The sequence below is a fragment of the Amblyraja radiata genome, chromosome 3 (assembly GCF_010909765.2).
Source record: "Amblyraja radiata isolate CabotCenter1 chromosome 3, sAmbRad1.1.pri, whole genome shotgun sequence".
NCBI lineage: Eukaryota > Metazoa > Chordata > Chondrichthyes > Rajiformes > Rajidae > Amblyraja > Amblyraja radiata.
Genome location: NC_045958.1, coordinates 65,962,729 through 65,987,613, shown reverse-complemented (window position 1 = coordinate 65,987,613; position 24,885 = coordinate 65,962,729). Strand labels below are relative to the sequence as shown.

General features: G+C 39.5%; 1 protein-coding gene across 4 annotated transcripts in view; it reads right to left on the bottom strand.

Annotated features, from left to right (window-relative positions):
- ric1 (RIC1 homolog, RAB6A GEF complex partner 1) overlaps positions 1 to 24,885 on the bottom strand; it is a 131,773-nt gene that overhangs the window by 57,553 nt on the left and 49,335 nt on the right. For all 4 annotated transcript variants that reach the window (XM_033017956.1, XM_033017955.1, XM_033017957.1 and 1 more), the window contains exons 3-8: positions 20,243 to 20,322; positions 9,473 to 9,580; positions 5,710 to 5,852; positions 4,032 to 4,165; positions 2,848 to 2,939; positions 1,967 to 2,055 (exon numbers count right to left, since the gene is read on the bottom strand). In XM_033017956.1, the coding sequence (XP_032873847.1) occupies positions 1,967 to 2,055; positions 2,848 to 2,939; positions 4,032 to 4,165; positions 5,710 to 5,852; positions 9,473 to 9,580; positions 20,243 to 20,322 (646 nt within the window). The remainder of the gene's footprint in view (positions 1 to 1,966; positions 2,056 to 2,847; positions 2,940 to 4,031; positions 4,166 to 5,709; positions 5,853 to 9,472; positions 9,581 to 20,242; positions 20,323 to 24,885) is intronic.

The following is a 24,885-nucleotide window of genomic DNA, read 5'->3' as shown; positions in this document are numbered from 1 at the left end:
GTTTGGAGATTTTTCTCTATTATAGAGAGAATTCTTCTGTCCAGAGCTGTGCAGATCTTCCTTGGCTTGCCAGTCCCTTTGCGATTAGTAAGCTCATCAGTGCTCTCTTTCTTCTTAATGATGTTCCAAACAGTTGATTTTGGTAAGCCTAAGGTTTAGCAGATGTCTCTAATGGGCCTGTCCCACTTTGGTGATTTTTTAGGCAAATACAGGCGACTAGTTTGTCTCCACATAGTCGCCGGGAGTAGTCTCCTCAGTCGTGCAAAAAGTCGTAGCGTCTTTCTGGTCGCCGCTAAATTTTCACCATGTTGAAAAATTTTCAGCGACAGTGGCTTGACGCCAATGAGTGTAGCTTGACTTCTCCTGAAGTAGACACTGTCGTAGGTTGTCGCTGGTTTTTCAGCGACCTGCTACGACTATGACAGTCGCTGGCAGTTGCCTAAAAAATCGCCAAGTAGGACAGGCCCATAACAGTTTTATCCATGTTTCTCAGTCTCTTAATGGCTTCTTTGACTTTCATTGGCACAACATGTTGATAAACAGCAATAAAAGTTTCCAAAGGTGATGGAAAGCCTGGAGGAAAGACTAGGTGCTGAGAGCTCTCTTATACCTGCATTACGGAGGCAATTAAACACACCTGTGCAATTATAAACATCTGTGAAGCCATGTGTCCCAAACATTATGGTACCCTGAAATGGGACTATGTGTAAACACAGCTGTAATTTCTACATGGTGAAATCAAAATGTATAAAAATACACGTTAATAAAATCTGACAATGTGCATTTTAGCCACGTGTGATTTTTTTTCCATTACAAATCTCATATTGTGTAGTACAGAGGCAAATAAATAAATGATGGGTCTTTGTCCCAAACAGACGGAGAGCACTGCCGGGGAACTGAGGCTAGTTGTCTATGATGTCTGGATCCCAATGCTCAGCGCTTCGTGTTTCGGAGTTGGCTAATGTTATTGATTTGTAATTAGTTGACAAAGCCTTAATTTATTCATTCGGAATATCCAGGGGGATGGGATAAATGTTATATTAAAATGACATGCAAGGTCACAACATACAGCCCCGATAACACATTATTTCCTTGCGAGGCTTGGGACCAGCTGCGGTTCCCAGGTCGCCTGCCCCTGGTCTGGCTGTAGCGCCCAGGTCGCCTGCCCCGGGACTGGCTGCAGCGCCCAGGTCGCCTGCGAGCCAAGGGACCCGCTGCAGTTCCCAGGCCGCCTGCCCTGGGACTGGCTGTAGCACCCAGGTAGCCTGCGAGCCCCGGGTCTTGCTGCAGTTCCCCTGTCCGGTCCCGGTGGCCGCTCGCAGCTACCCGAGCAACTGAGTGATTTGCTGACATGATCCCCGACCCCTTCCTTCTCAACGCTCCTGCCCTCCCTGCAACTTTACCCCTGGCGGCCCAGCCGTGCTGACCTGGGCCAGACTCCCCACACACTGTGGAAGGAACTCTCTTCCCCCCCACAGCGGTGCTGTCCTTTTACAGCCGCTGTACTGAGGGATAGCCAAGTCTATCTTTCTTGGCTAACAATCTAACCTTATGCCTCCAAGATGCAGGTACATTTTCGGACCTTAATTTAGGTAAAAAATAGCGTCTTCATTGCCAGGAAATACGGTAACTATTTTACTGAATAAGGCTAAAATGAATTTTAATTAAGAACTTGTGTCGGAAGGAACTGCTGTTGATGGTTTATACCAAAGATAGACACAAAACTCAGCAGCTCAGGTAGTATCTTTGGGGGGAAATAATAGGTGTTTTCCTTTTCATTTTATTCAGAGATGCTGCCTGCCCCACTGAATTACTCCAGCATTTTGAGTCTATCTTTAATTAAGAACTTTTAAGCTTGGATTAACCACCATTGATATGTATGCTTTGCGGGTCATCAGTTAGGGAAGAAAAATATTGTAGTAGGATTGCATTTGTACAAAGCAGAGCCATAACATCTCATACCTACCAGGGTAATGTTTTGGAGTTAATTCCAACTTGTGGGATAGTTGCATGCTTCCTGTGGTTGTATCCATTGTGTAAACTAAAACAGAACCACTAGTGGAATGCAAAATAAAATCAGTTGCCAGAAAATATTCATACATTCATTCCATTCATCACTGGGAGCCTTCTTTTGACCCACAGCCAAACACTGTTTACAAGGTTATCATCAAGATGCAGAAGCATGATGCCTATTTGTTCCTGACAATAAATTTCAGATTTAGAAAAGGGAATAATCAATATTTTCAATCACTATCATCTGATTTGAAAGGGCAACTCACTATTGTGTTTATTTTTTTAATCTACTGCCATAATTTCCAAATTTGTGATCTAATGTTCATTAAAGATTAATTGTTGCATTTCACAGTGATTTCATGCAGACAGAACTATCATTCTATGTTAAATAAGAACAATAATTAAAAGTACTTGAACAACATTTTTAATATGTTGAATTATAGGCTTTCAGCCACATCAGTATCATCTTCAATTATAAACCCAAATTGGCTCTTCATTATTTCCCAATTTAAACAGCTGCCTCAATCATTCCTCACAGTTAAGCATTCTAGCTGATTCAATTATTCTTGATTTCCCCTTTATTTTTGTAATAATCCTGAGTTTATTCCTTGGTTACCAATTTACTAAATTGTAGAGATGCTCTGTGAATTCTTCTTTGAAATGCTTGTGGAATTCTTACATTTTCATTTCCCCCTATGCCCGTAACTCCCGATCATTGCACTTTTCTAGATTATGGTTTATTCAAGTACCAAAATCTAACACGTATGCTATTCATTACTGGCAATGTTTTCTGCACTGTTTAAGTTTTAATGTTAACAAGATAAATTGACTTACTTTGCACAGCCAAATGCCATCAATTTGTATTTGTTGTTAATAGCCACACAAGTGCCATCAGTAACGTCTTGTGCCCATACACCATGAAAATCCTAAAAAGTAATATTTTAATTTTGCAACGAGCTACTGAAAACAGTCTTGTCATCTTACAATAGTGTTTGGCATTCTGGCAATATAAAGCCCATTCAAATAGAAGCTGCATAAACAAATCAAGGTATCTTGCTTCCTCCGCAGGATGCTCATGGTTCTGATATGTTCCACTATCCTACTCACAATATTTCATCGAATTAGTTACAAATGAAATTAATTCAATGTATGCATGGGGTAAAATATCTCTTGCCCATGCTAATAATTAGCCAAGGAGGGGAAAAAAAACAAATGACAGGCACTCCCGGTCAACTTGCTCTGTGGTCCCATTATTTGTAGGTAGTGCATGAAATATGTTTTTTAATATACCATTTCAAAGTGGTAGCAGGTAGTGTAATACATTTGAGAACTTTAGGCATTACTGATGTCCTAAAAATGTTATCAAATTATGAAGAAGAAAATCAGGATGATAAACAAAGCCTGGCTAATTTAGAAAAAAAATCTGGTTATTTATTGAACCCATATCAAATATGATTTTATCCAAGCTACAGGCAACCCCCACATTACATATTCCTTGAAAGATGCCAATATTAACGCATACCTGTTTTTCCCTTGAATCCTGTTAGAAGCGAAGACATGCAAATTGGTAGGTTAACTGGCCTCTTTAAATTACCCCTAATATGCAGAGAGTGAATGTAAATGTGCGATAACATAGAACTAATGTGAATTGGGGATCGATGGTCGGCATGGACTCGATGAGCTGAAGGGTCTATTTCCATGCTCTATCTTTTAACCGATAAATGTGATCCAATGGAATGTCTCTCTCTCATTTTAAGCCAATTTTTTAGTAATGACAAAGTGATTCACTACTGTTATTTAAACAGCAGAGGCCAACGGAATTTAGCGTTTTGCATACAAATCCCACAATTTTCACCAAAATGATGTTGTTGAATAAAATTATGTCCTGCCAAATGGAGGAACTATTCCTCTAGGTAAGGAAGGAGCTTTACACCCCAAGGTGTAACTCATCCGTTGTATACTGTCCAGAAATATACTGTAAGGATTTACAAAGCAATATAATCTAAAGCTTATTTTACCTCAGCTGTAAGTTTACTGGACTCAGGAGTAATGAAACCGATCCGACCATCATCAAAAACCACAGCAAACCCATCAAGAGTTGCACAGTATTCCATATCTTGGATACATACACACTCAAAATCTAATGAAGGACCTGTCGGGAGGGGGGGAAAAAAAACCTTAGTATCATGGTACACTATATAAAAACCATACCAGGGTTTCAAAGCATTATATACTGTGTTGTATGGCTATACATCCTAAACCAATTAAAGAATTATTCATTAATGAAATCAAAAAACGTTCAAATGTATTTGGCATTAACGACAGCAACTGGAGACAGTGAAACACAAACTTGCATTATAGGTGGAAATGTCAATGGAACTGCCAACATTACTCTGCACTGCAATCTTGCACTATTCTGTCTTCATTGTATTTATCATTAGTTATGTATGCCATTTACTCTGTGAGCTTCATGTGAACAAGAAATATCATTGCACTCTGGTGTATAGACAGTAAACTAATCTGTAACTTGCACATTTCTATGCACATATGCAAACAAAGGCACAATTTCTTAAAAATACTGTCAGTATCCTAATACTGGACTTCATATAGATTAAATTATGTCTGACCAAATTCTCTATGGAAGGAAAAAACCTTCCTTAAAGTGTTACTTATCTGTCATATATTGTCCAGGGATAGTGGGAAGACAGTAGTTAATGTTTCAAGTTAGACCATGTATCGGATATCCTGCTTTCATGGGGTATTTTGACAGTGGTCTCTCTGGAATGTTGAAAAAGAGGGAAGGAGCGGGTGCTGGTTTGTACTGTGGAACTTGAGGACGTGCAACTTATTCAGGATCTGTGATGGTAACATTGATCCCACATGTCAGCGAGGGCTCAGTCAATCATGGTGGACCAAAATATTTAGTTAAAGATAGAGATTATAGTACTTCCCTCCATTAATTTATCTAAATAATAGAATTAAAAATATTAACATTTCTGAACTGCATGATTCGATCAGTATAAACAATAACATAGAATGAAATTCCACCGAATATGAACTGTGATAGTATTGTATTTGCTTCCAAAATTCTTAAATAGGGAAGCCTGCATCTCAGAACACAGTGGTCTTTCGCTCCTACATCTCTGAAGAATTGGAGGGGTAAGGATGAATTTGGCTGACAGTTATATGCTGATTACTAGAAACATTATTTGTTCATATTTATTGGACAAATAGTAATTAAAAGATTGTTCTATTTAAAATCATGTTTATGTTCACTGTTAACTCTGACGGTACATTGTCTTATCTCAAAGTTGTTTCTGTCCAAGTTTCCATGAATCTAATCAATCAAAATAAATTTTTGTGTTGATTAATCATGGCATTTTTTATTCCCACAGACCTTTATAAAAGGAATATAGGTGTAAGGCTTTGTCTGCGAAGTTGAAAAACTAGCTTTTGGGAAAAATGGTGTAAATATCTCACTGACAGCATTACAATCACTTGAACTCCCACATGCCGATAATTGGTGAGCAGCGTGCAGTTTGTTTTTACTGCTCAACAATCAAAGAACACTTACCCATGTATACCCACATGAATCTCATTTTAAAGGAAGAAAGAAAACAGAAATGGCAATTTAAGAAGCAGTTTTCTTGGATAAATCTCAGCACTGTTCAGAATGACAAAATGTGAACATCTTACCTCGTGACGACTGGAGGTCTACAGAAAATGGAACAGAACAAAGATTAATGGCTTTCCTTCCATTTGTTAAACCATCCCAGTGAATAAGATGGAGTATCCTATCATTGGTAGCGATTACTAAATCATCCTGCATTGACTGCAAACTGGGAAGAAGGAAATTATATATTATTTTTATTGACACATTAAACTATTACAATAAAATCAGAAAAACTATCAACATTTCTCATAAGCAAAGACATATAATCCAATTCTAAATTTTCTACTCACAACCAATTTTTGATTTCTGCCTGTAGACATATTTATTACTCGTTGGAAAGAATGGTGATGGCATTGTTGCTGCAATATTGCAAATTTCAGTACATGATCATGCAAATGGTGCTTAGAATTAGAAGGGAATTAAAATTGTAATTCTAAGGAAGAAATTAATACATTTGGGTGGCAATAACAAGCAAGGATACTTTTATTTAAATCAGATATTAAATCATAGCACCATTTGCACCTGTTGCATGTAAGGATTCTGTTCATTTCTTGGAAAGCATTTTTAAGTCTGTTCAATCCAAAAGTCTGCCCCATGGCCAATGTCACTGAGAACACATTACTTGGCCATTTGAAATTAAAACAGAAAAGTCTAGAAACACTCAGCAGGTCAGGCAGCATCTGTGGCAAGAGAAAGAGTCAATCTGAAAAGTGAACCCCACTGTTTTTTTCCCCCAGATACTCCTTGACCACCTACTTCCAGCATTTTCTGAGGTTTTTGGACTTTAATCAGATTGATCTGTTGACTCAAATATATAGATTTTTTGAGAGAGGGGAGAATAAAGATTACTTTTGCTATTGCCAATAACAGGGCAATGTTATGATGATCACATCACCAATAAAATGGACCTACAAAATATTTTAACGGTACTAAACCAAGTTCCACTAAACCAAGTGCTGTCTGTGGTCTGAGAAAATATTAAAAAATATTTCCCAAAATTTTACAGATGCTAGCAGCTGTAAAATTAGACCATTTACAATCTCTTGAAGTTCCCAAATTCGATAACCAATTAACCAAATATTACTAACAGTCAACATGGATTTGTGCCTGGAAGGTCATGTTTGACTAATCTTCTTGAATTTTTTGAAGAGGTTACTCGGGAAATTGATGAGGGTAAAGCAGTGGATGTTGTATATATGGACTTCAGTAAGGCCTTTGACAAGGTTCCTCACGGAAGGTTGGTTAAGAAGGTTCAATTGTTGGGTATTAATGGTGGAGTAGCAAGATGGATTCAACAGTGGCTGAATGGGAGATGCCAGAGAGTAATGGTGGATGGTTGTTTGTCAGGTTGGAGGCCAGTGACTAGTGGGGTGCCACAGGGATCTGTGTTGGGTCCACTGTTGTTTGTCATGTACATCAATGATCTGGATGATGGTGTGGTAAATTGGATTAGTAAGTATGCAGATGATACTAAGATAGGTGGGGTTGTGGATAATGAAGTAGATTTTCAAAGTCTACAGAGAGATATATGCCAGTTGGAAGAGTGGGCTGAAAGATGGCAGATGGAGTTTAATGCTGATAAGTGTGAGGTGCTACATCTTGGCAGGACAAATCAAAATAGGACGTACATGGTAAATGGTAGGGAATTGAAGAATGCAGGTGAACAGAGGGATCTGGGAATAACTGCACAGTTCCCTGAAAGTGGAATCTCATGTAGATAGGGTGGTAAAGAAAGCTTTTGGTGTGCTGGCCTTTATAAATCAGAGCATTGAGTATAGAAGTTGGATGTAATGTTAAAATTGTACAAGGCATTGGTGAGGCCAATTCTGGAGTATGGTGTACAATTTTGGTCGCCTAATTATAGGAAGGATGTCAACAAAATAAAGAGAGTACAGAGGAGATTTACTAGAATGTTGCCTGGGTTTCAGCAACTAAGTTACAGAGAAAGGTTGAACAAGTTAGGGCTTTATTCTTTGGAGCGCAGAAGGTTAAGGGGGGACTTGATAGAGGTCTTTAAAATGATGAGAGGGATAGACAGAGTTGACGTGGATAAGCTTTTCCCACTGAGAGTAGGGAAGATTCAAACAAGGGGACATGACTTGAGAATTAAGGGACAGAAGTTTAGGGGTAACATGAGGGGGAACTTCTTTACTCAGAGAGTGGTGGCTGTGTGGAATGAGCTTCCAGTGAAGGTGGTGGAGGCAGGTTCGTTTTTATAATTTAAAAATAAATTGGATAGTTATATGGACGGGAAAGGAATGGAGGGTTATGGTCAGAGCGCAGGTATATGGGACTAGGGGAGAATACGTGTTCAGCACGGACTAGAAGGGTCGAGATGGCCTGTTTCCGTGCTGTAATTGTTATATGGTTAATAGAATTGTATTAAAGATCCTATTAGAAGTCATAATATTTACCACAGCAAAACTAACTATTGGATTTATATATATATATATATATATATATATATATATATATATATATATATATATATATATGGTTCATTAGTTTGTGTCACAGCAACAAAACAAAGTTCCACACTTTTACCACAGTCTTTCCAGGTGAGGCAGGGGTTCACTTGCACCTCCTCCAACCTCACTTCCTGTACCCGCTGTTCCAGCTGTCAACTTCTCTATATTGGTGAGACCAAGCGCAGGCTCGGCGATCGTTTCGCTGAACACCTCCGCTCAGTCCGTATTAACCTACCTGATCTCGCGGTGGCTCAGCACTTCAACTCCCCCTCGAATTCCCAATCTGACTTTTCTGTCCTGGGCCTTCTCCATTGTCAGAGTGAGGCCCAGCACAAATTGGAGGAACAGTATCTCATATTTCGCTGAGGTAGTTTACACCCCAGCGGTATGAACATTGACTTCTCTAACTTCAGATAGCCCTTGCTTTCTCTCTCTATCCCCTACCCCTTCCCAGTTCTCCCACTGGTCTTAGTGTCTCCGACTACATTCTATCTTTGTCCTGCCCCCATCCCATGACATCAGTATGAACAAGGATCTCGGCCCAAAACCTCACCCATTCATTCTCTTCAGAGATGCTGCCTGACATGCTGAGTTACTCCAGCATTTTGTGTCTACCTTCCATTTAAGCCAGCATCTGCATTTCTTTCCTATACAAAGTTCCACACTTGCATAGAATAAAAAAACAAAACGTTATGGCCTGCTCAAATATCAGCCTAACAAATAAATCAATGTCCTGTGGAAATCAACAAAAGGTGAAGAAAAAAACTGCAACAAACAAGGTTTTTTTGGGGTGATTTTTCCACATTACAACCACGGAAAAGATTTTTAGGTGGCAGCAAATATGCTACAAAATGAACAGTTGTCAGCATGAATCTTCAGATCATGGCCAACGCATATGAACTGCAAACAAATAAAATAAGGAATGAAAAAAAATCAAGAATGACAACTATAAAATTACTTGATGAAAAATGATTATTTGGCTGTTTAATTTCACAGTTCCACAACTTAATTTCAACATCCTTTTGTTCAGGTTACTTTCTACCTGGCACAAGACTCCAGTACAGTTACACAATGTAATTCATCTTGATTGATAAGACAAAATGTAAGTTTCACGCAATACCATAGCTATATTCTCAATACTTTCAAAATATAATTAACTCAAATTAATGAACTGTACCAAGTTACATCCAATAAATCTAAACGCTAATCTCAGAGGCAGTTACAAAGTGAAATTCTCTTATGAAACATGAAAAAAACCCAATGTGCATTTAAAAAATGCAAAGCAGTTTGCAACAGCGGACTAATGTTCAAGGATTACCTTGTGATTTGTGCTTGGAAATCCAGCACCTTCTTCATCTCTACAGTTATTGATGGAGCACATTGTTCCTCCTTGTAACCGGTAGTTACCTTGACTCTTTGATTTCCCCTGTAATAAAAGAAGTGTATTTTTGAAAGCAGGCATGATTGTTATTTTCACATTGCACATTCATCCAATTATCAAATGATCCATTATAATAAATTTTTAAGGAATTGAAGCGTGTGATTGCGTTCAAAATGTCTTGCTTAAAGATCTTTTTTAATCTATTCAAGTTTTAAGAACCTTCAGAAAATTGGGTTGCATTGATTATATTTTTTGGCAATGGCATTCAGAAGATACATAAACATTCACATCACTTTTAATGTAAATGAGAATTGTAGAAAATTGAAATATATAAATGTTAAGATTAATAGATTTCTACTTGCTGGAAAGAGCAATATGGGAAAAGTAACAAAGCAGTGAACTTTTAACACTACCACATTAGAACAATGCCCATTGGTTAAGAAAAAGGAACATGAATTCTTTAAACATTCATTGAATTTGGGAATACCGTTGAAGCCATTTTTGGCAATTCTTAAGTTCCAGGCAAGAGAAGAAATAAAGGGATAGCTCATTTAGAACCTATAGAATTTAAAGCTTCCATTCCAATGTTGTATTTCTGAATCCATTTTATATTGTAATTGTGTACGTTAGAAAATGACTGGGGAATTGCTTTGGTTTAAAGCTACCAGCAAATGCCTCTCATTAAATATTTTGATAGCCATCTTATGCATTTAACATTTGGCCAGTTCATGTCAGCCTGCTAATAGCTGAAGACAATGATGGGTTGAAAAAAAATCAGAAGCACCACTTCATCCTCAAAAGTTGTCCTATTGCTCAATCTAAAATGCATGTTGAAATTGGATCCATCTCTAACATTGGTGAAAAAGATAAAGTTAAAATTACTGATCAGTTAGCAAGATCAGACAGCGGCATAGGGCTGGAAGACTTGTAAGAGAAAATTTCCATTGATCTTTCAAAACATAAAATCAGCTTATTAATTCTGATAAACCTTGAAGGAAGGTTTGCAAGTTCAAACAAATCTACTGCTAATGGTATCAACAAAGAAGCAGCCTCGAAACAACATAAGCATTGGCAATTAAACGAATGGAGTGTCTAGACATACAAATAATTAATTGCTTGAAAATAAAGTACACCAAGAACTTGAACCATACATAATTCAATATCTATTTCATTTACACAGATTATCAACCAATTGTGGAATTTCACATCGATATCGTTGTCTTTATTGTTCTGTTTCAGTACACCTGACAATAAAATACTCTTCTCTTCATGGGCTGCCCCAATTTACATTGATCTTTAGTAAGAGTTTCTCCAGAGAAAGGTAAAATATCAGTGGAAAGATCATTGAGCCACCATGTAACATCAACGTCCTTGATTACACAAAAAACATGGCAAATGAACTGTGCCTTGGGATTGTTACTGCAGCTCCCTAAAGTGGCACAGAATAAAATGTTATTATAACTTAATTGAAGTTAAGCAAAAAACAATGAGTTGATTTATTTTTGTCAGTCAGTATAAAAGGAAGGATGTTTACTATTACTGAATGCTATGACTTAAAATTATTCTGAAGGGCATCTCTTCTGAACCTAACAAAGGACACATTACCTCCTCAAGCTATACTGATATTCAATATGATGATAGCACTCTTTTTTGGTGGATTTGGAGGCGTACAGATGTGACTGAGAAGCAGCAAGTTAATGAGGCATTGTGGCCAAGGATGGTAGTTTTGAGAAAGCTTAAATATGCATGGTGCAGAAGAAAGAATCAATTTTCTTATAAAAGAAAGGAGTGTAACAAGTGAAGGCGGTGCTGCAAGAGAGAATCAAAAAGCACTATGGAGCGATCAATTTCCAAAAAAGTTATTAAATAATAAATGCAAGTCCCAGTTACAAGAAATGCAGTGGTAACAATGTTTAGCACTGCCTTTATTTGTTGAAAACGTCATGACCTCTCAGAGTCGAGCCAAGGAATATTGGGAAAGGCCACATGAGCAGAGGAACACAAGAAACAGAAGCTGGAAAAGGCCATTTTGTCACGTGTCGACCATCATTCAATGAGATTATGACTGAATCTTAGCCTCATTTTCCTGTAGTAACGCCATATTCTGCGATTCCCTTAATGTCCAAAAATCTACCAATCTGTGCTTTTTTCTCTTTTGATTGAGAAGTCTAACGATTCACTATTCTGAGTGAAGAAATTTCTTCTCAGCGCATTTCTGAACAGCTAGCCCTTATTTTGAGATCTGAAAACCAGCTTCATGACAACCTTGCAGAGGAAGCATCATGTCAGAATCCACCCTTAAAAATATTTTATGGTTCAATGAGATTAGCTCTCATTCTTCTAAATTTTGGTTTGTAGGGCCAGATGCTCAATTTCTCCTCACAGAACAATTCCGCTCCCTCTTCTCCAATCAACTCCTTCCAATGCCCAGGAATCACTCTGGTGAAAGTTCATTGAGCTCATTCTATTACAACAGTATATCACTCCTTCAGTAGGGATGCCAGAACTGTTCTCAATATACCAGTTATGGTATCGCCATGGTGCAACAGAATTTCAATAAAATATCTTTGTTCTTGTACTCAAATCCCCTTGTGTTAAAGGCTGACCTATCATCTTCGTGTAGCCGCACAACAATTTTCAGTGATCTATGCGCAAGGATATCCAGACCCCTCTGAACATCTTCCCGTCTTTCAACATTTAAAAAATATGCAACATGGTCATTTTTTTCCTACAATAAATAGATTACCTCATATTATTAGTTAATGATACATCTAAGTATCGTCAAGAGAAGTGAAATGGTAGTTAGAGGAATAGATGAATAGAGATGTATAGCACAGAAATGAGCACTTCAGCTCTACGCATCCATGCCGAACCTGATGCATATCTACACAGATCCCATACCCTGCATTAGACCCGAATCGATTGACTCTTTTCCTCTCCAAGTATCTGTTGGGGGTGTTGTGTCCACAGGAGTGGCCAGACCCCAACTTGTCAAGATGGGTGTTGAGGGGGGTCATTGCTCATTGGGCCCAAGCCTCAGGATATTTACCAGTTGCCAGTCCCACACACCATGAGCCATGTCTTAGCACTGCCGCCTGTATCCTTCCGTGATGCTGGTAAACGTTTATTGTACAGGCCGCTTTTGCACACTCTCCACCGTCTCGCTCTCATCTGCCATCCGACATGCAGCAAAGGTTGTCCATATTGGCGGTCTCTGTACACAGGAGACCAACCCCTTCATACCGGGGTCCTGGGTGGAGAGTACCACACAGAGACGTACTGTGCAACCTCTTTTTAAGTTGGTTCATGGACTCCTCTTCTGCCTGCTGCTTTTGCGACTGAGAGGAGTCCGTGTAGGAAGGAACTGCAGATGCTGGTTTACACTGAAGATAGACACAAAATGCTGGAGTCATTCAGCGAGGCAGGCAGCATCTATGGATAGAAGGAATGGGTGACACTTCGGATCAAGACCCGAAATGACACCCATTCCTTCTATCCAGACACTATCCAGTGTTACTCCAGCATTTTTTGTCTATATTTTGGGAGGAGTCCGTGTTCCATCTGTATATGGGATGTGTGAGGTTGCAGCTCCTCTTTGAATATCTGTAGGGGCTGCTCCTCAGCTTCTGGCTATACTTCAGCCCCACTCTGCTGATCTCTGGGTATCCCGGTGCAGAGAGGGGTGGGTTGATAGAGGGATCTTTTGGATGGTTTGCTGCTGGGCTTAGCCATTCTGGCCATTCGTGGATCGTAGCAGCGGACAGCTGGGAGCTCCACCCAGACTGACTGCTTGCCTCTCTTTCGGACTTATGTCTGTGCCCAGGTTTCCCTGGAGAGGAAGCTGGCAGTGTCTACGGGCACCTTGGCCGCTTTCCGGGACCGCTTGGCACCGCAGGACCTCAAATGCCTTAGATTAAAGTAACCACATTTTGATTTGATACCTAAATATATATTCCTTTTTTTAGATAGATGTCTCCTTATAGTGTTTTCACTGTGATTTTGTACCTGTAAATAAACTTACTTTTGTAAAAAGTGTTGCCTGACCAGTTTTTACACTCAATGCAAAAATCATTTGACATCACAGCATCAATTGACATTATAGCCCAAAAGGGGACCATTCAGTCCACTGTGCTTTGTGTCAAGTCTTAGCTCTTATAGAGGAGTAGCGAATAAGAGGTAATGCTAATAATGTAACAGTCAAGGGTACTTTACTCTTGAAATGTTTGAAAATTAACATGAGTATACTGCCATTGTAAATTATTAAGGGGAGAAAGGAGATGGAAAGATTAAAAAAAACTAGAAACTAGCAAAAAAATTAGAAACATTTCAGAAATTATGGAAGCAATGTCATTAAAATAAAAAGGATGCAAAAAAGATTCACAAAGATGTTACGGGAATGGAGGGTTTGAGAGATGAGGAGAGATTGGGATTTTTTTCCTTGGCGTGTAGGAGGTTGGGGTGACCTTTTAGAGGTTTATAAAATCATGACGGATGTAGATAAAGTGGATGGTCAGTCTTTTTCTAATGGCAGCGAAGACTAAAAGTAGAGGGCATAGATTTAAGGAGAGGGGAAAGATTTAAAAGGGACCTGAGGGGCTACATTTTCACACAGAGGGCTGTAGTAGGTATATGGAATGAGCTGCCAAAGGAAGCTAAAGAGGCAGGTATAATAACAATGTTTTAAAGACATTAGGGCAGAAACCTAGATAAAAAAGGTTCGGCGGGACAAGCCCAGACCGACATCATGGTTGGCATGGACTAGTTGGTTTGAAAAGTCTGTTTCTGTGCTGTATAAATCTAAAACTCTATAAACTTCACACCACACTGTATCTTGGATATTACATCATTCAGGGCAAGAGTTAATAAATGCACTCCCTTTAAATCATTACATTTACAAGTCATAAATTAGGCATGTAGGATGTGTTCATTAATCAGCATGAGAAGGCACTAGGGGCATAGTACACTCAGCGATAGAAAGAGACATTTGAACTTTGTTGCCACATCATCAGCACATGCGCTTCTTTAATGTGGTGTCGTGTTTTAAGCAAATTGAAGAAAATGAAATCTGGGTCTCTGTTCTTCTGAACACACTGGAATTGACCTGCTTCTCTCATACTTTGCAACACAATTTAAGAATTAGTTCAAATACCTACTATATTAGCAATGTATAAACAAATTTACACATTAAGCAATTAAAATGAAAATAAAAGGTAAGTGTACTCGATGAAAAATTGGACCTCAAGACTACCATCCAGAAATACACAACAAATCCCCATTATTATGATCTCACTTAACGATTTAAATCTGTATGAGATGACCAGACACTGTAATTTCTGCCCAGATGCAAGTAGATGCCATTTCCCCAGGATCACTGTAACAATCAAGCTGTTCAGTTGGAATTTCAGGTAAACGATTTCCTGATTACAGTTCTTTCTATTGTGCAGAACATATTAATATATCGTTTTTTAATTATAATTTTAACCAGTGACAATGCATATCTGGTAATATCACTAAAAGTAAATGCTTATTTATCGTTATAGACCTTTGAAAAGCCAGCAAACTGAAGACTGTTTAATGGAGGCACTGAGATATATTTGCAAAACCGGATCAAATTCTTAAAACAGCACATTGGACTGCTAGGGGTATGTGCTGTGCATAACTGGCACATGCAATAGCATTCCCAACTTTATATAACTGATACAAAAGCTGTATTTTGAGGTTAGGCAGGCAGATGCTCTTAAGACAGTGGAATTGATTGTAGACTTTAGGAGAGCTCCCCCTCCCCTCACGCCACTCACCATCAACAACACCACAGTCACATCTGTGGGGTCTTTCAAGTTCCTGGGAACCATCATCTCCAAGGACCTTAAGTGGGGGGCTACCATCGACTCCACAGTCAAAAAGGCACAACAGAGGATGTACTTCCTGCGGCAGCTGAGGAAGCACAATCTACCACAGGCAATGATGGTCAAATTCTATAGGGCCATCGTAAAGTCTGTCCTCACCTTCTCTATCATGGTCTGTTTTGGCTCAGCCACCAAGCACGACACCCGGAGTCTGCAGCGAATCGGCCGATCAGATGAGAAGGTTATTGGCTGCAACCTTCCCTCCATTGACGAACTGTACACTGCAGGGCCAGGAAGCGAGCGGGCACGATCATCTCTGACCCCTCTCACCCTGGCCACAAACTCTTTGAATCACTTCCCTCTGGAAGGCGACTCCGGACTGTCAAAGCTGCCACATCCAGACATAAAACCAGCTTTTTTCCATGACTAGTAGCTCTACTCAATAACCAAAAATCTGTAGCCTCCTTTTGCTCTGGTATTTTATTTAATTCACATGTTTAATCAATAATGTTTTATTATTTGTTTAATGTTTTATGTATCATTCTTAACTGTCACTGTATGTCATGCTGTCATGTGGGCGGAGCACCAAGGAAAATTCCTTGTATGTGAATATTTGGCCAATAAACCTATTCATTCATGCAGATGGCAGGCCAATAGCCATCTTTTGACCTTGCTTCATACAAGTATGGGCTGCTTGATTTCCTGAGAAATCACAGATGAACATTGTGCCATAATATGCAAACCTCCAGGCATTGACAGGAAAAATCACTGATAAATCTAGTGAAAAGGGTTGAGCCCAGGACATTGCCCCGAGGAGCTCTTACAATTATATCCTGGGGTTGGGATGACTTACCTCCAACCATCTCCTTCTGTTCAAGGTATATTTTGGGATGTCAGTGACACAGCAATAGGCGCTCAAAGTGCCAAAGAACAGGGTTTAAATCTGACTATGGGTGCTGTCTGTGCAGAGTTTGTATGTACTCCCTGTGACTGCGTGGATTTCCTCTGGGTGCTCCCGTTTCTTCCCACATTCCAAAGACATGTGGGTTTGTAGGTTAGTCGGCTTCTGTAAATTGCCCCTAATGTGTAGGATGCAAAAGTGGGATAGCATAGAACTGGTGTACGGGTAATCAATGGTCGGTGTGGACTCAGTGGGCCAACGGGCTTGTTTCCACGTTGCATCTCTAAACTATGTATAACTCCAGCCACAGGAGTTTTTTTTCCTTGATGCTCACTGCTTTCATTTTTACAGGACTACAAAAAGCCACTATCAAAAGCGGCCTAAACATGAAAGGCAGTTACTTTCACCTTATCTCTAGAATTTAGTTCCTTTGTCGACATTTGGAATCTTCCAACTTAATCTAACTACTCAACCTGAGCCTGAAGGGAACTGACAAAATGGCAGGTTTGGTATAAAAGGTTTATGTTCTGTACTAAAATTTTACATCAATTTCTTGACTTTGCTGACTGCAATTATCTTTGTGATGATTCTGATTTTTATGGTAGTTCCTTTGGCTATCTTTATCAAACTCTGTTTTAAGATGCAAAGTTCTCCAGTATTTTTTATTTCACTCTAAATTACAATAATTAACATAAAATACATCTGCACAAGCAATGTAAAAATCTACTATTTTTCAGAAAATTCAATTTTACCTTCAATTCCTATCTGTAAATTTCTTAGCTTTCCTCAGTTCTGATATACTGTATTACTACCTATACTGAAGCCATGATCTTTACATTGCAAGAAACAAAGGAGAGAGAAGTTGATCTTCAGAGGCCAATGTAGTCCATGTGTCTTAATGTTGTAGTTAGTTTTGTTGCCAATTTCTCCCAACATTACACACTTTGCAGTTAACAAGTTATATGGCTACATTTTAATATGGATAAATTAAAATAGTGCACGAGGAACACAGAAAAACACATAACTCACCCGCTGAGTTTCTCCAGCATTTTGTGTCTACATTTATATAAAGCCACCATGACCAAGGCTTGCTGATTGATTGATAATTATTTTTACAGCCCACATTGACCTGTACAACTTCATTGTTAGGGGGAGATTTAAATCATTTGGCATATTACTGTAGTGGGGTTTCGATGTATTACAGAATTTAGCAGAAAACTGTGTAATGCCATCAAAAGTGAACTAAAACACTGGAGTTCGGTTCACTGAACATGTACAAAAGTACAAAAGAATCAAAGTTGGCCATTGCTCTTCATTTTGCATTTGGCTCAAAATGCAATGCCATAAGCATAAAGCATTTTAAAGTCTTTAGCATGCTGTGAATGATTGGTCGTATAGTCAGGCTCTGGAAGCCAACAGGTGACGTATGCATGAAAGATAGACAACCAACAGTAAAAGCAGAGTTAAGACTTGAGACTTTATATGCAGTGATCTTTGATTCTTTCTCACCTATCTTGTCTTCGGTATATTTGACTCTGGTGCAGCACATTTGGTTATCAAGCACATCTCAGTACACAGTAATGTCAAAAAACCCAAGACTCTTTTTCGTAACCGTGAACCGAAACTTTGGTTGCCCCAGCTCCCTTGAAGCTCTTCTAGTTTTCATCAACAAATGCTTTAAGGATTAGGGCTGATATAAATTATAGTTTTCGGAAACTGGAGATTCTGCAAATATTAGGTCTCTTCCACAATGTTTGGACTTGGTCCCTAAATGCCAAATATCTTCCCACTCACTCACAAGATGACTCTTTGTGTTCTCGACAGCCAAGCCAGTCAATGGCGAGGGTGATGATCGAAACAGTGGACATGACTCAAGCTGACTCAATACGGGGAGAAAAGATGAGGTACGAATGTAAGCTCGCCAAGAATATAAAGGAGAATAGCAAAAGCTTCTTTAGGTATGTGAAGAGGAAAAAAATAGTTAAAACCAAAGTTGGACCCTTGAAGACAGAAACAGGTGAATTTATTATGGGGAACAAGGAAATGGCAGACAAGTTGAACAGGTACTTTGGATCTGTCTTCACTAAGGAAGAAACAAACAATCTCCCATATGTACTAGTGGCCAGTGGACCTAGGGTGACGGAGGAACTGAAGGTAATTCACATTAGGCAGGAAATGGTGTTGGGTACACTGATGGGACTGAAGACTGATAAATCCCGAGGGCCTGATAGTCTGCATCCCAGAGTACTTAAGGAAGTGGCTCTAGAAATCGTGGATGCATGCATTGGTGATAATTTTCCAATGTTCTATAGATTCAGGATCAGTTCCTGTGGATTGGAGGGTAGCTAATGTCATCCCACTTTTTAAGAAAGGCGGGAGAGAGAAAACAAGGAATTATAGACCAATTTGCCTGACATCGGTGGTGGGGAAGCTGCTGGAGTCAATTATAAAAGATGAAATAGCAGCACATTTGGATAGCAGTAACAGGATCGGTCCTAGTCAGCATGGGTTTACGAAGGGGAAATCATGCTTGACTAATCTTCAGGAATTTTTTGAGAATGTAACTGGGAAAATGGACAAGGGAGAGCCGTGGATGTAGTGTACCTGGACTTTCAGAAAACATTTGGAAGGTCCCACATGGGAGATTAGTGGGCAAAATTAGAGCACATGGTATTGGGGGTAGGGTACTGATATGGATATGGATAGAACATTGGTTGGCAGACAGGAAACAAAGAGTAGGGATTAACGGGTCCCTTTCAGAATGGCATGCAGTGACCAATGGGGTACCACAAGGCTCGGTGCTGGGACCGCAGCTATTTACAATATACATCAATGCTTTAGATGAAGGGATTATAAGTAACATTAGCAAATTTGCAGATGACACAAAGCTGGGTGGGCCATGGTTATCCACTGTGTTGGCAAAAACAGGAAGGCAGATTATTATCTGAATGGTGTCAAGCTGGGAAAGGGGGAAGTATATCGAGATCTGGGGGGTCCTTGTTCATCAGTCACTGAAAGTAAGCATGCAGGTACAGCAGGCAGTGAAGATAGCTCATAGCATGTTGAGAAGAACATAACACATAACAAGAAGAGTTGAGTATAGGAGCAAAGAGGTCCTTCTGCAGTTGTACAGGACCCTAGTGAGACCACACCTGGAGTATTGTGTGCAGTTTTGGTCTCCAATTTGAGGAAGGACATTCTTGCTAATGAGGGAGTGCAGCGTAGGTTAACGAGGTTAATTCCTGGGATGGCGGGACTGTCATATCTTGATAGAATGGGGCAGCTGGGCTTGTATACTCTGGAATTTAGAAGGATGAGAGGGTATCTTATTGAAACATATAAGATTATTAAGAGATTGGACACGCTAGTTGCAGGAAACATGTTCCCGATGTTGTGGGTATTCAGAACCAGGAGCCACAGTTTAAGAATACGGGGTAGGCCATTTAGAACGGAGATGAGGAAAAACATTTTCACCCAGAGAGTTGTTAATCTGTGGAATTCTCTGCCTCAGAACGCAGTGGAGGACGATTCTCTGGATGCTTTCAAGAGAGTGTTAGATAGCGCTCTTAAAGATACCAGAGTCAAGGGATATGGAGAGAAGGCAGGAACGGGGTACTGATTGTGAATGATCAGCCATGATCACATTGAATGGCGTTGCTGGCACGAGGGGCCGAATGGCCTACTCCTGCACCTATTGTCTATTGAAAGCAAGTATTGGGTCTGCCTTATTGATGAAATATAGTGGGTGTGATGACATACTAATGATTCTATAGGTGTAGAGAGAGATGGAGAATTTGTTTGTAAGCAGCGATTCATTAAAAAACAACCGTGATGGAGTTTCTGCAAAACACAATTAAACCTGCAGTTTCGAAATCAAAGATGATCCTTGTGTGCTCAGTCAAACAAGAACAATATCAACTGAACGACACAACCATTTCAAAATTAAAAGTTCAAACTCACTTGGGATAGGCTGGTTCATATAAGTATTTCTCTTGTCCTGAATACACAATGTCAAAGAGTAAGATGTATCCATTTTTCGTCTGAAAGAAGCAGAAATCAAAATTACAATTGATACATATAAAAAAAAAAGTAAGCTTGCCTTTCTTAACCCGAAGAATATCAATATTTTTGCCATACATACTGAAATAACATATGGCCAAAAAGATCCAATAAATTAGTTAACAATCTCTTACACATTTATTATAAAGTAGAATCAAAGACCCTACTGTAGGTGCTGGTTTACAAAAAAAGAAAACAAAGTGCTGGAGTAACTCAGCAGGTCAGGCAGCATCTCTGGAGAATATGGACTGTCATGTGCTCCAGAGATGCTGCTTGACCTGCTGAGTTACTCTAGCACTTTGTGTCCATATTTATTAAAAATATTGGTTTGAATCTCAATTTTTTCCACACATACAAACGCAATACTCACATTGTGATGATTATAAAATTATATTTTATTTTAAATGCTTATTATAACGTACCACTATGTTAATTTTTATAAGATGAGATTTTGATTTGTGATTCAGAAACATGCCGCACAATTTCAGATTATGAACAATGTTTTTTAGACATTGCTGATTTTGAAAATAATCTATATAAAATGTCTGAAGGGTCCTGTCCCAAAATAACATCTACCCTCCACAGATGCTTCCTGACCCAGATGTTTTCTTCAGCACTTTATTTTTTGCTCAAGATTTTAGTGTCTGCAATTTCTTGCGTCTCCTGTATACAAAATGGGTCGTTACTATTTTTAATGAGTGTTTAACAACAATTTACAAATACTTGGAAACAATGTTTTAACAATAGTCCCACCTAGATTTATTGACATCAAGTCGTATGATAGAACTGATGACCAAAACTTGGTTCATGGTTCATACAACCTACATTTTTAGCCATGTTAAAAAAGAGGTGGTTGGGGTGGTGTGGTGATAGGTTAAGAGAGGTGAAGAGGGTTCAGGGCTAATTGGGAAAGCGTGGAGCCTACCAGTTACCAATGGTACGATATTCATGGATGATCAAGAAGCCAGAATGAGTGTGGAAATAATTCACATTGTGATAAAATGAAAGATTATGGAGAGAGAGAAAAATAAAGATATGAAGAGATTTGAAATCAAGGCAGCCAACTGTAACATCAAAATTATCCTTATCTTGGAACCAATCCAGATCCCTCAGCCCAAGAGGAATGTCTGAAAGGAACTTTATGCAAGTTTGAACATGGACAATGAAATCTCAGCTTACCCGAATTTAATGGTCAAAAACAGGAGGCTGGTTATTTGTACATTGGAATATTCACATCTTTGAAAAACAAATATTTTCAGAAGGCTCTCAGAGAGGGGCGAAGATAATCTCAGGGACAAATAGTCCAGTCCTAAAAATAATGTTTCTAAAGCCCCAATCAGGAACTCCCAAAGTATTCATCCACAAATGAAATATATATTAAGTGTATTTATTGTACTGTAGTTAAGAGCAGCAATTGCCATTTCGCACAAATGCACGCCGATGTGATAATGAAATCAAAAGATTGATTCAGCTATATGAAGACTGTGGGCTTATCCAGGTCTGGGACAGCCAAGACTTGGGGTAAGAATGGTGAAGACAGAGTATCCAAATAAGGAAAAAGGAATGTTTGATGATTGCATGAGTTTAAGATGGGTAGAGAAAGGCAAATAAAGAGAGAAAAACATGGAATTTATGGGTTGATTCAGCCAAAGTAACAGGAAAACGGATATGGGAAAAATTTGTCACTCAAAAAAAGACTGCAACATAAATATTCACCATAAATTCAGAAGTAACAGAAAAACATATTTTCCCCACAAAACTAAAAATAATGCCCCATGTTGCAAACTGCCTCTGAAACTAGTTAAAAATAGGGCACACGTGGGAGCAGACAAACATCCTTCCTATATTAAAAAACAGAGAATATTAAGGTCATAATTAATTGGGCGTCTGCATCAGATCTGGATGTATTTTAGTTTGAATTTTGGCTCTGCAACTCATCCCTAATAGACAATAGACAATAGGTGCAGGAGTAGACCATTTGGCCCTTCAAGCCAGCACTGCCATTCAATGTGATCATGGCTGATCATCCCCAATCAGTACCCTTCCTGCCTTCTCCCCATATCCCCTGACTCCGCTATTTTTAAGAGCCTTATCTAGCTCTCTCTTGAAAGCATCCAGAGAATATCCTGCTCTCTTACTCAGTTCTCGTGCCCTCGACATAGGCAACCGAAAATTCAAGGGGAATGATGATGATGGTCATACTGGAGCTCAGCATATGGTTCAATGGTAATTTATTAGTCACATGTGCAATTGCACAGTTAAATTCTTTTTGCATGTTTACACATGCAGACGCCACCATGTTTTGGCACCATTTCCCATGCACTTGATCAACTGGAGCAGTTCCGAAACCAGGCAAACCCCAGGCTCCTGTAGGGCCTCTCTCCGTCGTCTTTGACCGGATTGGCCTGTAAACCAGCGTCCCTCTCCTCGACTGGCCATCTTTGTGCCCCGGGGGTGCCTCCTGCAGTTGACCTTGAAGGCGCTGGATGCAATACCCCGGTTCACCCTACCGGTTCCTACTCCTCGTGTCCAACATCTACTGAGGCTCTTTCCTGGTCCCACGGCCCACCGAGCCTTTGGGCAGTTTGCTGGTTCCACGGTCAGCTGAGCCTTTGGGCGATTTCCTGGTTCCACAGTCGGATGAGCCTTTGGGCGTGTTCCCTGTTCTGCGGCAGCCGAGCCTTTGGACAGGTCCTCCATTCCGTGGCCGGCTGAGCATCCGGATCCTTGGGACGGGTTCCCCAGTTCCGTGGTTCCATCTGCCACAAAAAGTCTCTTTCATTCAGTCACTTGATGGCATTCCAGGTCAAATTCGAATAAATTTATTTTGAACCAGTAGATTATCTGTTTGTGACAATTTTGCCTCCTACCATTCCACCTTCGTAAAACCAGGCACACTGAGATTATGTACAGACTTTACTTAAGCTGTTAAGAGATACGTCCAAATTCTCAGCATAAATATGTTGGCATACCAAAAGGAGCTCTGAAGTAAACAATTATTAGCAATGGCTCTTCATAAACCAAATATATTTAACAATTGTAAAAGTCTGTGGTCCTCAGTCATCAAATAGCCATGAACAAAAAATTGATAGGAATGTCAAAGTTTGGACAGGACATTATGTGCAATTCTTCCTGCCAAGTAAACATTGCTCTTCATGCACATGAATCAAATTTTCCAGTAACTTGGACCACTTTGAATCCTGATGCACAAAATAAAAACCAATGTGTTAACGTGGCCCTAAATATATATGCAGTATTGACTTTGAAAAAAGTCTACTTGAGTTAAATGTTTGGTGAAATTATAAACATAAACATAAAGACTCAATCTTAAAGATCACTGTACATGATGGCTCACAAATTTTAATTGTTATATGCTATTTAGAAATTGGCTGTTTTGTTTAATAACAACAGTACATCTACTGGCATACATTTAGCAAAACTTGTTTCAAAACTTCCTGTAAATAGTCTCACTGAAGATTAGTCTCTGGACAGGCCAAAACATCTCTGTTTATTAAAACCAACATGCCGTGTCATGACACTTTTTGACAAATTTGATGCCCATCTATGCGGAATAGGGAATTAGCCTGGTGAATGAGGATAAAAATAGAATGAAGTGATTTCTTCCCTCATCCCCACTGACCACCAACGGTAATTGGTTTCAATAACATTTCATTGCAATTCAACGCATGATTATGCTTCACTGTAGAATTTCCACTAACAAATGACGCGTGTTTGTAAGGTGTATGTGTAATGTTGAGTTAAAGAGATACTGTATTAGTCTCATGCATAATGCCCCAGAAGTGACTAACGTGACAACGTTTCCCAAGGCTCACGTATGATACCGCTATTATCATAGATACCAGTCTTCAACAAGTTCTTTCTTACATTCATCTCAGAAAAATGTTGATAAGGCCAGCATTTAATTCTCATCTCTTCTTTTCCTTGAGAAGGTGGTGCAAACATTCTTGCTGAAGGGGGACGAGATGCACATTCCTGACTGAAGACATCATGATACAGCTGCTGCTTCACAGTGCCAGAGACCAGGGTTCGATCCTGGCCTTCGGTGCTGTCGGTGCGAAGTCTGCTCGTTCCCCTGTGATCATGTGGGTTTCCTCCAGCGTCTTTGGCTTCTTTCACACCCTAATGACGTGTGGGTTTGCAGGTAAACTGGCCTCTACAAATTCCCCGTGTATGCAGGGAGCGGGATAACATAGAACTGGTATGATTGATGGTTGGCGTGCACTTGGTGGGCCAAAGAGCCAGCTTCCATGGTGTTTCTGTGAACTAAGCAGTCTACTCCTTGGCACTCGCATTCTCTGATTCACCATCATTGAGCATCATGGAGCCACCTCCTATCACTTGCTACATAGAAAATTTAGTCAATCTGTTGATTGGTAATTGTTATTTTCTTTGTTGCCTGCACACTGCTTCTTCCATTTATGTTATGTTGTTTCCCCATGCTGGCAGCTCATTTTTAAATATCTGCTGATGCTTCTGGCATTCACTTTTACATTCTACATGGAATCAGTGCTAGGTAGTATTCT